General features: G+C 45.4%; 1 protein-coding gene across 3 annotated transcripts in view; it reads right to left on the reverse strand.

The window, feature by feature from the left end:
• The window catches only part of SH3RF2 (SH3 domain containing ring finger 2), a 297,259-nt gene that overhangs the window by 262,053 nt on the left and 21,040 nt on the right, over positions 1-14,166 (reverse strand). For all 3 annotated transcript variants that reach the window (XM_063928116.1, XM_063928115.1, XM_063928114.1), the window contains exon 2: positions 9,319-9,744. In XM_063928116.1, the coding sequence (XP_063784186.1) occupies positions 9,319-9,696 (378 nt within the window). In that variant the 5' untranslated portion in view covers positions 9,697-9,744. The remainder of the gene's footprint in view (positions 1-9,318; positions 9,745-14,166) is intronic.

A 14,166-nucleotide genomic window follows, 5' to 3' on the forward strand; every position in this document is an offset into this window, starting at 1 on the left:
CGAGTGCAGCAAGCCCCTTGCGGGCTCGCTGTGCTCGCCACGCTGCGACCGCCAGTCACATGAATACCACCCCTTTTCTAGGACGCCCCGTTGCTTCTGAATAAGGGTTGGTATTACAGGAAGGATATTGCAAATATAAATACCAATACTTTATAAATGAAAAAAAAAAATCCATTTTAAAATAAAGTGTAAACTTGTAATTATCCATTTCTAAGCTTAAGAAAACTAAATTAAATGAACCATGTAGATTAAGGGATTTACTTAGTATACTAAATGGTCTGGCTGCAGGATATAAAGCTGTGAGTTATGTTTTATAGGCAATTCAGGTAGCTAAAAATAAACTTGCTGCTTGGAGATAGTAAGTAAAGCCCCAAGATACAGTACAACAGTGCACAGTGGGGGTCATTCCAACCCGTTCGCACGCAGCGGTTCTTCGCTGCAGTGCGAATGGGTCGGAAATGCTTATGCACGACAGAAGCATTGCGCACGCACTTCGTTGCTCGCTGGGCCGCGACGCCGCCAGCGAGAAAAGTGATCGCAAGAAGACGGACAGACAGGAGGCGTTCTGGGGCGGATACTTACCATTTTCCAGGCGTGGTGAGTCCAACGCAGGTGTGTCCAGGCGTTTGGAGGGCGGATGTCTGACGTCACAGCCGAGACCTTCATCGCGGGATTCGTCGCACTGGGTAAGTAGATGCAGGGCTGGTCTTGTTTTACTTGAAACTTTTTTAGCATAGCAGGGCTGCACAAGCGATCTCATCCCTGCTATGCTAAAATACACTCCCCCATAGGCGGCGTCAGGTTGAGCGCACGAACAGCAAAAAGCAACGTGCGATCAACTCGGAATGACCCCCATTGTGCCTGATTCAGCGTTGGACACTAATGTTGCCACTACTGCGATCCTGTCCACAGCAAATGCTAGTATAAGCATTTCCCGTGTGTAAGAGTGTGAGCTGGACTGTGCAAAACGTGAAACACCTACCTTACTTATCTGAGCACTGTGCAGAACCGCCAGCTGGTCATACACTTTACCATCGGTCCAAGATAGACTGCTCACATAACTTCTGGGATGCCCAGATTGAACATGCGCAGTAAGGGTTATCGACGATACGTGTGCAAGTGCAACAGCAAAACACTGACAATGCATGCAGGAAACAAATTGGCATCATGTTCTATTGTGAATCAGGCCCATTTTACACTCAGACTATTTTCCTTTACAAAATTACACAGATAATGTGGGGTATTATAGAAGCTGGTGCTACGCAAAAAGATGGTGTTATTCTGATGTTTAGTAGCAACTGCAAATAATATGGACACCAACAACTTTTTACTTTATAAGTTTTCAGAAAAAATCCCATGTCTGTTAAAAACACTGCCTGTAGATTTCATATTCTGCACACAGATTATCGATATAAATCAAAGGAAACTGTCACAGTTCTGATCACATAAACATTTACTTAAAAAACAAAAAGCATAAAAACTAAAATAAAACACTCACCAAAAGTTGCCCAAATGCTCTTATTTCCACTATTGGAGTCACAGCACTACATGAGAATTTATCGCTTGATAAGCCTTGTGCAAAGATCTCTCCAGAGACCTGATCAGCTAAAAATGTATGGGTTATTATTGCTCCTGAGAGAGAGGCCAATTTTAGAAAGTATTAAATAATCTATGGAGGATTCTCTGAGACTAGAAATTGAGCAGCAGACATTACACTAAAAAGCTGTATTTTAAAACTAGTCATTCAATGAAATTAATTTTATGCTTAAAAGCACTAGTAAGATCTTCAGGATGGGAATCATACGTATGAATAATTTTGCTGGTTTTAGAATTCAGACTGATACTTCTGCTACCTGCCTGACTTCATTAGCTGTCACTTTACAAGATTACAAAAAGTCATAATTGAACTAAATGCCTGTATGACCTTATACAGATCTGTTCAAGTTACTTCTCAAGCACTCGTAGCTGACAAATGGAAAAAGTAACTTCTGTCCCTGCCGCAAGGCGAAGTGAGAACCTGGTCCAGGCAGCAGAGATGTTGCCACCTCCCACCACCCTGACTACTTCCACACCTATTGTACTGTGCCAGCCTCTACCACATAGTGGGCATCCGGTTGAATCTAAGCCTCTGACAGCTGGTCAAGTGTTAAAGGTTAATTTATATATATATATATATATATATAAAAGTTCCACTGTTGCTAGATAAGCAAACTGCACGTCACTCCAACTTGAAAAAAAGTGCTTTTAATAAGCTTTTAAATCATCACTTGATACACATGGAAGAAAACAGCCTGCCTGTAATTTCAACGGCTCGTTTCGGGACCTGGCATAGTCCCTTCGTCAGGATGAGATCCAGCTGCTGTGGTCAGTGGTGAAAAACATGATGTGCAATGGTAGAACCCAGCGCCTTCTGTGTTCAGTGATTTCCTAGTGAAAGTTAAATCATAATATGTGTACCGCAATTCATGTGTGTTCAGACCTGTAGTGTCTAGCTGTATTTCTCCTGGTCAGGTCTTCTTGGCTTTCCCAATGGCCCCATGAACCGACCATAAGGAGATTAAAAAGAGCAATAATAGTGTAGTATTGCAAAATATTAAAAAAGGTGTGCTCAAAACAAATATTTCTTAGGGTGTGTACACACGGTGAGATATTTTCTTTCGATTTTGACTATATAGTCAAAATCGCAAGAAAAGTTAGTGCAGATCGCAAGGTGAAAGTCACCTTGCGATCCCGATTCGATCCCGATGCGCGGTCCCGCCAGGTCGGCATCGCAAGAAAAGATAGACAGTGCAGGCAAGTCAATCCTTGCTAGATCGGTGTACTATCTAGTTCATCTCACATGTCAATTACATCTCACGTAAGCCAGAATCTCACATAAGCCAAAATCGTAAGCACACATAGTCCATATCTCAAGAAAAGTTAGTCAAAATCTGTGCTATCTGGGCTCTAGGGAGTTCAAGGGAAATCGCAAGTAAAAATCAGGCATAGCAAGGATCTCACCGTGTGTACACACCCTAAGATGTGCTAGATAATATGACAGTAGATCACTTAATGCACCCAGTGTCAGTATTTAAAGACGAAATGGTGTGCCCGCAACCTTAGGTAGTTAAAACATAAGTACCATCAAGACTTGTAATTCTTGCATGTAATGGGTTCTTTTCTAGCGTTCTTCTTCTACATAGCATAGTGGGGAACCTTTAGTAATAGAATAAAATATCCTAACAATGGGAAGAAGAGCCCATATTGTAGTAATTTTATCAAGTTTTAATATAAACACATATGACAAACAATATCTAAAATGGACTCGTACAATGTAAAATTATAATAAAATGCTTATCTGAAACACTTCTGGAGGAGTGGATTAGTCCACTCCTCCAGAAGTGTTTCAGATAAGCTTTTTAATATAATAAATACATATATATATATATATATATATATATATATATATCTCCTATATATTAGCCCAGATCTGTGACTTTGTGCCTCATTTGCTAATGCTGGGCGGAGTTAGGCAAATGAGTCACAGATTTGGGCAAATCTATAGGAGACTAGGAGCAGCAGCAGATGTATGGGCATGGCACAGGCAGGGGTGCATACCTCCTAGCTTTCTTCAGGCAGACAGGGGTGCATACCTCCCAGCTTTCTTCAGGCAGAAGGAGGGACACACGTGCAGCGAAAAGGGGGCGTGGCCGACTAAAAGGGGGCATGGCTCGTGATCGCGGTCATCCCATGAAGCCACGCCCCTTCTAGTTGGCCACGCCCCTTTTCACCATTTTCGCAAGTGAGGGGGCATGCCCAGCGCTCTGTGAGCTGCTGGCATGCCCCCAGGGGCGGATTATGAGTCCGGAGGCCCAGGGCACTTGAGACAGGGGGGCCCTATCTCATTGCTGTGCCTGCTGCGGGTTCGGGGGCGTGACCTAATCGTGGAACGTGTAGCCACACACCCTTATTCAAATTCCGGTAATTGGTTGTTTTTTGTAATGGGATTTTGGCCCCTCAGCTAGGGGTAAATCCAGAGGGGGTGGTCATTCCCCCTTACACCCCCGCACAGGCAGAAGAAAGCAGGGAGGCTGCTGCCTCTCTGCAACACCACAGACCTGCCAACATGCAGCATCGTGTGCTGACTGTAGCACAATGCTGCTGCTGTTGCTGGCAGGACGGGGGAGCTTCAGAGCTGGGACAGAGCTACTCCAGTCGGCTCACAGTGTGCTTGACCCCTCACATCAGCATACTCAGCAGGGGCTCGCTGGCGTGGAGGAGCGTCACTTTCTGGCACACTCCACGCTTCTTAGCTGCAGTTTTGTGGGGCACCTGTGCAGGTTCCGTACTGCCTCCTTTATCTCCAGCCCCGGCAACCCCACCGCTAGCTGCATCACTGCCGCCCGCAGTGAGGTGCGTCCAGCTCCTTCACACACTTTAGCCGGCCGGCAGCGCTGCAGAAGTCTGCGTTGCTTGCATGCTCCGACCCCCTCCTCCCTCCAGCCGCAGCGTCTCCTGGGGGCTAACCAGTCACTCCCAGACTCCCCTTACCACAGTGCCCGGCAGCCGCGAGGTCCGCGCGGCGTGCATGCTATGACCCCCTCCTACTTCCAGCCGCAGCGTCTCCTGGGGGCTAACCAGTCACTCCCAGTCTCCCCTTACCACAGTGCCCGGCAGCCACGCGAGGTCCGCGGTGTGTGACTGAGGAGTGGGGGGGGGAGGGATGCGGACGGGCAGAGGAAGCAGGACTCCAGCCTGAGAGAGTCAGCCATGCCAAGTCTCCACCAGCAGCAGATCCCAACAGGTTGGAGAGGAACAGCAGCAGCCAGCAGCAGTGACTCCGGTAAGACACATCTGTCTGTCACCACTGTTCTGTCCCTAAAACCAATCTCTCCCATGCCCTGTGTTCTGTCATGTCCCTGTCACCCCTGGCCTTGCCCTGTCACCCTTATCCTGGCCCTGTCACACTTATCCTGGCCCTGTCACACTTATCCTGACCCTGTCACCCTTATTCTGGCCCTGTCACCCTTATTCTGGCCCTGTCACCCTTATCCTGGCCCTGTCACCCTTATCCTGGCCCTGTCACCCCTGTGCTTGCCCAGTCAACCCTATCCTGGCCCTGTCGCCCCTGTCCTGGTCCTGCCGCCCCTACCCTGGCCCTGTCAGCCCTATCCTGTCCCTGTCATTTCTGTCCTGGCCCCATCGTCCCTGTCCTGGCCCCGTCACCCCTGTCCTTGCCCCGTCACCCCTGTCCTGGCCCCGTCACCCCTGTCCTGGCCCCGTCACCCCTGTTCTGACCCTGTCACCCCTGTCCTGGCCCTGTTACTGCATACCCTCCAACTACCTTTTTGGCAGGTACAGTACCCGCAGTGCCTCCAGACCCCTACCCAATGCACCACACCTCCGCACCTTCCCCTCCACCACATGCAGCACTCCACCCCTCCCCCACACGCTGTGCCTCCAGACCCCCTACACCAACCGCGGCTCCCACTCCCCCGCCCCTCCACCACCCACAGCACCTCCAGACCCCCTCCACCATCCACCCCCCATATATGTCTCCCCCCACACCTGCCCCCCCTCCACCCGCAGCATCTGCAGACACCCTCCTCCATCCGCTGTCCCCCCTCACCCACCCCTCCCCCACCCCTCCCCCACCCACTGCACCCCCGCACCCACCCCTCCACCACCTGCAGCGCCTCTGGACCCCCTTCCCCATCCGCCGCACCACCTGCACCTGCCCCTCCCCCACCCACAGCGCCTCCGGACCCCCTACCCCACCCCCGGCACCCCCGCCCCTTCCCACCTCACAGCACCTCCGGAACCCTTCACCCATCCGCAACATCCCTGCACCTGCCCCTCCCCCACCCGTGGCACCCCTGCCCCTCCCCCGCCTGCAGTGCCTCCGGACCCCTCCCCCATCTGCAGCCCCCACTTCTCTGCCCCTCCCCCACCCGCAGCACCTCCCAGCCCTTCCCCATCCGGGCCCCCCCGCATCCGCCCCCCCCTTCACCCACAGCATCAACAGACACCCTCCCCCATCCGCAGTCCCCCGCGCACCCGCTACATTCTGTACATCGTGCCCTGCAGGTGCTGTTCACGCCGTTGCAAGGGGCTGCGCCTCCTTCACCGTCGCACGCCCTTTCATTGTGCAATATTTACCCACTAACAAAGGAATGCAGGTAATACTCCATATAATACAAATATTGAACCCCAGAAAGGCATGCAAGGGTTAAGGGGGCGTAGCCCCTTGCGACGGTGTGAAGAGCGCCCGTAGGGCGCGATGAAACACCTAGTATATAATATATATATATATATATATACAGTATATACTGTATACAACATACCAGTCGGCGGCACTATCAGTATCAATGAATACAGACCACAGGTCAGGTGCATCAACGTTTCAATGTTATTTAAACATTTTCATCAGGATAACCTGACGAAAATGTTTAAATAACATTGAAACATTGATGCACCTGACCTGTGGTCTGTATTCATTGATACTGAGAGTGCCGCCGACTGGTATGTTGTGTATACGCTGAGAGCCTTGCTATCGGCTTTGGAGGGTACCGGTGCTTTAATCTTTATGGACTGTTGCGCTTTGGAGTGCCGCTGACTGCTTTTCCTACATATATAATCATATGTTAATAATTATACAGCTACCCTTCTATAAATTAAAAAATACTGCAATTAAGCACAAAGTGTAAAGGATAAATATTCATTTACAGGTTAACTATGAGGGAGTAGCTAATAAAAATTTAGATTCACAAAGCAGCATATGAAAAAGGGGTTGGAGTTACGTGGACGGCGCACGGGATCCTGGCGGTCAGCATACTGATGCCGGGTTCCCAGCCGCCAGTATGTCGGCAGGGGGGGCGAGCGCAACAAAGCCCCTCACTATGCTCGCCACGACATCCACGAGTGGAATAGCCCCTGTTAGCCGGTATTGTGGTTGGCGGCATTGTGGGTGTTCTGGATCCTGGCATCGTTATGCTGACCGCCGGGATCCTGTGCGCCGGCCACTTAACCGCTTCCATGAAAAGTGCAGACAAAATGTACCAATGAAAATATATTTTCAGAAATGTAGTAAACAATATTTGAAATGAGTATGTGTGCTTATTTAATGACCACAAACATCTACTTTTGGCCAACTCATCTAAACAGCATCCCCCAATGCAGTGAATTGGTCAGATTTACATTATCGCAGTACTTGATACTCCAGCAGCCAGAGATGCTCTCAGCTTTGAGCACAGTGACTAGTGAATAGAGAATGAACACCCTTAATGTACAGCGGCAATGCAGGAGCAGAATGAATCATGAACAAGCTCCCTGCTTTTCCTAATAGGTACACTGGCTACAATAAACTAGAATTTTGTTGGAGGTTGAGAGAGTTGTTGACCTAAAGGTCCCACATGCGCACGGCTGCAGGTCACTCATTGCGGAGGCAGCAGAGAGATCCATTACGATCCCTCTACGCAACCCTGGACCTCCTTACCATAGGAAGAAGCGGTGCTCCGGGAATCAATGTCGGCATTTGATACCGCAGGCAGACTCTGAAAACTTTCAGTTTCAGAGTTTGCTGAATACTATGCAGCCCATTAGTGATCATGAATAGGCCGCTTACTACTGTACTTAATACCCATTTCTTCATGTTAAGAAGACTCATTTTAACCTGTAGACACTTTTCAATGGTCCCCTCTGGGAAATCCAAGAGGTGGATGTCTAGGTGGGAGCTGTGGTGAATCGCATCATTGAAGTCCCACCCCATTCTGCACAATGCCGCAATTTTCATCAAATTGTATCATCATGCACCCAGACCAACCACGTCACTGTGGGCAGGATTCGGGAGGCTTATCTACTGTCCCAGGAGTGCCTATAGGTATTTTTTTTTTACACTAAAACTGTGACGTATTTTGAAACATTTATCTTGATTAATGATCTGTCATAGCAAAATAGTATCCCATTGTCTGATTACATTGAGTAATCTAGAACTTTAGAGTCCTTTCTCACAACATTCCTTATTACTTATGTTAAAACTTATCCTGAGCCTGTAAACTCAGGTTGCTTTCACAGTCCAAGCACAGACATGAACAAAACACAATATCATTTCATAAGGTGAATGCTCTGATGTTTAGGCCAAACTAAACATACTCTGACAGAATTCTGCATCAGACATTACATGTACTGTGCTCAGGCAAAAGATGGTTGTTTGTGTATGGTCTAGTCTAGTGCTGGGAAAACATAACACACAAACTGACTTACATGCAATGAAATACTTCTGGCAGAATTACAAATGATTTCTTTGCAATGGCCTGCTACAATGGAGGCAGGATTTTCATGACACTACAACAATATTAATTCACTGTATATCAATACCGCCTCGATAGCTGTCAGGCCCCACAAATAATGGGCATATAATGTGTCAGCAATACTAGTGGTTCCTAGTGAATTGATAGGCTACATCTCATTGGTATCCGAATGGGAGGTCGACACTACTAAGGTCAAGAGACAATAGGTCGACCACTATTAGTCGACACTGAAAAAACCATCAACATGGCAATGGTCGACACAGGCAAATGTAAACACAAAAAGACCCAAAACTTCATATCGACTTTTGTATGTGTCGACATTTCCGGTTTCGACAATTTTTCCATGTCAACTTGTTGTATGTCAACGTTCTGGTGTCGACCTAGTGACTGTCAACCTTTTCCGGGTCGACCCTACAATTCATACCCCATCTCTTCTTACTTGACTAATTTGTGAACCTACATTGGTGGTCCAAGAGGCTAACTTATATGGTGAATCCCATCAACAAGGCCCTGCTCACTTTTGCAGTAAAAACACATAAAAACACAGACCCATTGAAGTACAAATGTGTCCTCATTACACTATTACTGCAGACATGCCACACATCTCTTCTTGGGGTGCCAGGTCCCGTGCGATTCAGCTTTCGCCCGAATGTGTATCTGAATTGCAATGCGATGCGACAAAGCTGCTTCACAAGCTTGCACTGATTCATTTGCTTTGCAACACTTGTTGATCTGTGCACGACTGTATTTGAATCAGTATACAAAGTGCTACAATGCAGGGGCCTCAGCTGTTTATCACGCCAATTTCCGTTGTTCTTGGATACAGATTTAGACTCAGTCGCACACAGATATGCAAGTGTCACGTATCACATTAATCTTTTTTCCCACAGTGCATCACGATTAAGGCGCATATTCCCGCAAAAAAAGACACTGATTGGTGTATTGAGGATAGGGTGTATGACGACACATCTGTACTCTCTATATACAATAATAAAAACAGGAATAATTAAAAATATTAATGTTATCTTACCCCTTCTACAGGAATTCTGGCCTTTGGAAACAGCCTGTAATTTGATTCATGATTTGGTTTCTGTTCTCGGCTCTTCCGAAAGGAGTCTTGAGCAAACAGTCCACCCAGTCGCGGAAAGGAGGCTTTCCTCACCAAGCCTTGCCCACTTTTTATGCCTTCCAGTAGGCGCACTAAGAGTAAGTTTGCTGGCAAATCCTCAATGCTGCAATGCACTGGGGTCCTGCATTCTGGGCATCTCAGCTCCTTCCTGGCTTTCAGTATCCTCTGCAAGCATGGTTGACAGAACGTATGCTGGCATGGCAATACTTTGGCAGTGGCATCCAATTTTCCTAAGCACACAGGGCAATTGAGCAAGTCAAGTATAACTAAATCGTCCATTGTAGCCAAGCAAGTCAGCTGAACCAGGAAGATGAAACCAGCATTTCACTAGAGAAAAATACAAATAAAAAATGAAATGTTTGAAATTGAATACAGATCACGGGACAGAGAGCTCCAGGTTCTCAGTCAAAGCAGAGTGTGCTTATAAGGTTGAATTCAGACCTTCTAGCACTATTCTGAGAATAACACACACACATTACAGAGCAATGCCTAATGAGACAGCTTGCAGATGTGCACCTTAGCTTTACAGCTCAGTTTAAGTGAGTCATTTGTGATTCACAATATGATAGAATTTAGAAAATGCTCCCTTCCCATAACGTGTTTGTCACGATCAATGTTGCTCTCTGCATTAACCGGTAGTACTTCCAAGTGTAGAGCTGACCCTAGTGTCTGTCAAAGGACATGACAGTAGCAACCATGGGATTGACCTTCATACAGTCAAATAAACAAACACACAAACGTGCAGATCATGCATTCGTTTTTACAGTAAACCTTTAGGCTTTGTTTATGGAGGACCACTAAGCTCTCCAGTACATTATAAGAAGGACACTATATAATACTGCAACCACCTTATGGTTAAGAATATATTTCTCTTGACCCCAAATAAATCCCCCTCTTCCAAATGATCCTTTTTTGTGCTTGACATATAATAATAATAATAATAATAATAATAATAATAATAATAATATAATAATAATAATAATAATATAAACTAAAACTGTAAGGATTGTGTTTGTACATAGCAATTTTTATTTTATTTTGGAAATATATTAGGGACACTGGAGACAAACATTTTCTTTTTGTGTGTTTGTCTGTCTGTTCGTTCCGGCACCGCGCAAAAACTACTGGATGAATTTAGATTGCATTTTCACTATTGTGTAGCCTAGTGCATAGAAAGAAACTGAGGTATATATGATCTCGATGTGACATCAGGGAGACGAGCAATAAAGGAAAAAAAACAGATGCATAACACTTGGCTCATGCAGTGTGCAGGATCCTCAAGTCCAAAATGACTATATGATCTACGCCAGAGCTGGAGGTGCAGATCTAAGGACCAGCTGCTTCTCCCATGGGCAGCGTTACGTGGCTTGCTCAATGTGTACAATATAAAATATACATCACAATATTAGATGGTACTATGGTCTTTGTAAAATTAGTTTCGCTGAGCAACAGACATCCATGCGAGCAAAGCCCTAGGCAAACACTAGTAGTAATGAGAAATAACTAGTTGTTGTTTCCTGGGTGGAACATTTTACCCCTTTTCACCCCAGGAGTAAAATGTACACATTTAACGATATGCACCCGATATATCATCCGAACCTGCAGATTGGGAGATATATCTTTCACATTGTCTAGTGTGTATACACTATATCAGTAACGATGCATGCTCCCATGGTTCGCTAACAAAGTCCAATAACTTTAGTTCCAGCCTTCAAATATAAAGATATTGGACAAGACTGCATGCACCTGGGTCTGGGTGGATGCCATCACTGACGACATCGGTGACAATATCATTCAGTGTGTATGTCTGATATATTTTTTCTTGACGATGTTGCATTTTATGCACATCGTCAAGTGTGTACCCAGCCTTAGTGGATGGCTGCAAATAACTGTCACAGGTCACATAGAAATTGACTGCAAATAAGAACCACTTGACCCATTAAGTCTGCACCTTTTTACCTATTTAGTAACCTCAACCCTATTTGATCCTTAGTTCTTTGTAAGGATATTTATATGTATATCTATGTTCAAATTGCTCTATTGTCTTTACCAAACCCAGCCAAATCTCATCCTAACCCTCTGTTCCATGCTCTCTATGTACCCCATCTATGTCACCTCTGTCTGTCTACCCCTCCCCTTAGAATGTAAGCTCTCACGAGTAGAGCCCTCTTCCCTCATGTGCTTATCCTTTTCATACTGTAATAATCCTCAACTGCCCAAATCCCGCAGTTTTTTTTTGTCCACCTTGGAACTTCTCTATGTCGTTTACTGGTGTAGTTATGCTTAGTTACCCTGTACTTGTCCTATATTGTCTTCAACTACATGTCACTGTTTTCCTGTTTTGATTATGTGCATATGTACTCTGTAATTGGGTGCTGCGGAACCCTTGTGGCGCCATATAAATAAAGGATAATAATAATTAGCCTCAACCAACTCTGATGGGAGGCTATTTCACTTATCCACTGCCATTTCTGTGAAGTAATTTGTCCTTAAATTTCCTCTGAACCTACCTTCTCCAATTCTAGTGCATGTTCCAGGTCACCCATCAGGTGCACAGGGAGAGTTCACCAACTGTCACCCTCTCCAGAGCACAATGGTGATGCACTGTAAATGGCAGTTGGTTGTATTGCCACATAACTCCGCAAAGCAGCCAATTACAATGCCAATATTTTTCTGCATATCTACGGACCAAGACCTTAAATTTGGTGTATGATGTGCCCTGCTCAGACAAAGGCGTCATAGAAATATGTCATAAAACTCGTCCTTCTGCTATTAATATATAGGATAATAATATTCATACAGCATGTTTCTCCCAATTGGACTGAAAGTGCTTTGCATTTGCATTTACAACACAAAATACAAAATAAGCTTAACAGGAAAGGGAACTAACCATTTGAGTTGTATTATTTTAGGAACTAAAGGGACAATAGTGAAATGCTTGAGTAAACATGTTCTTTTATTAGAAACTCCAATATGATCTCCTAGAAGTGCCTGGCTGGTTTCTATAGAATTGTCCAAAAGGGGAATAAAAGGTTTAGGAAAATAAGAATATACTTCTAATACTCTATACATTACTGTATATTATTCTGTGTTTTATACTTATGGGCCCTACACACTTGGAGATTTTGCTGCTGTTACCGACCAACGATATTTTAAGCATACAAACTGGACGATATCTATGGCCAATTTGGATGATATGACATCACATACAGTACATCTATATCATCCAGAATGGCTTGCATGTTTAAACGATGATCGATCAACGATGAACGATTGCGGGGACGCGCATCATTCATCAATGTTGCATACATACTGAAGATATGAACGATTTATTGTTCATGTTTTAATGATATCGTTCATATCTTTCAAAGATATCATCAAGTGTGTAGGGCCCTTAACTTGCATTTCAGTTATATGTGACTATGCCAGAATGCCCGGGAGACTCATACATTTTGTGTACAGTACTTCAAGAAGACTCCTTCCTGATTCACCTCAACGTGCCCTATCCCCGGCGGCATGTTAGCATGAATCATGGCACAGCATTTCAAAGCGGGGCAGCAATATCCCAAATCACTTCATCACCCTCTTGCACTCCCTGACTGGACCTAGGCTCCAGGGATTATTTACCAGCATTACATTTGGGTGAATTAGTGTGCTAATGTAACTGTCACATGCATGCCTAGCCTCCTACCACTCTACTACATTATAAAGAGGATGTAGTTATGTGAACGCCGGTCAGTAGAGGACACATTTTGTCTAAACAGACAAGTCGTGATGTAGACCGTACCAACCAGATTCTATCTATCATTTTCGAGAAAATCTGATTGGTTTCTATGCAGCCACCACTACCACTTGTCTGTTTCAGAAGCTTAAATAAATCTACCCCTAATTCTATTCTAGCATAAAATAACACGGGAAATAATACATAGTGCCTGATTCAGAGGGGGAAGCAGTGTCTATGTTGAACATAAATGGGTGATGTTTTACGTCTGCGCATGCATCCAAGTCCGCGCTGTGCATATATTCCGATTGCTGCGCACAGAGGCGCAGCACAAAATTGATCGCACGGTCTGAGACTTTGAGTGGGCATTCCTGGGAGGTAACGCGGTGGTGGGTGTTGTCGGCATGCCACTGAAAGCAGCTGCATTCAAAGATGCCCAGCTGCTCACACAGGAGCTACAGGAATCCCAACGCGGTGAATGCCCATGGATTCCCAAGGCGAGTATGAGGGTTTGGCATTAGGGGGTGGGTTAGGTGTAGGGGTAAAATACTTACTCAGAAGTCGTCAGCATTTTCAGCTTTGGGATTCCGGTGTTGGAATTTCATGCCCAACCCAAATACCTGGGAAATCAGTGACAGTTAGTAAGCTCTCCTAGTGCTCTCATCTGTGTTTTCCCCCAGGTTAACTCCACCCAACATTTTAATTGGTTTCTATGCTCGTGCATAGAATCAAAGGATTGAGATGTCCAGTGACCTGACCTGAGGTGTAAATCACTGGCAAATAGCCAATGTCTAATGCAAAAGTAGAGCAGGTTGCTATAGATAACACATTGCTATAGATGACACACTGCTGTCCCATATTTTTAAACATGACCAGTTCAACCTGTGGAACAATACTCCACTTTTGTTCTCACCCATTATTCCATTTGAATTAACACATGTTAAATTCAATAGTTTATATTTCTCTGACGCCCTAGTGGATGCTGGGAACTCCATAAGGACCATGGGGAATAGCGGCTCCGCAGGAGA

This window comes from Pseudophryne corroboree, chromosome 6 (assembly GCF_028390025.1).
Source record: "Pseudophryne corroboree isolate aPseCor3 chromosome 6, aPseCor3.hap2, whole genome shotgun sequence".
NCBI lineage: Eukaryota > Metazoa > Chordata > Amphibia > Anura > Myobatrachidae > Pseudophryne > Pseudophryne corroboree.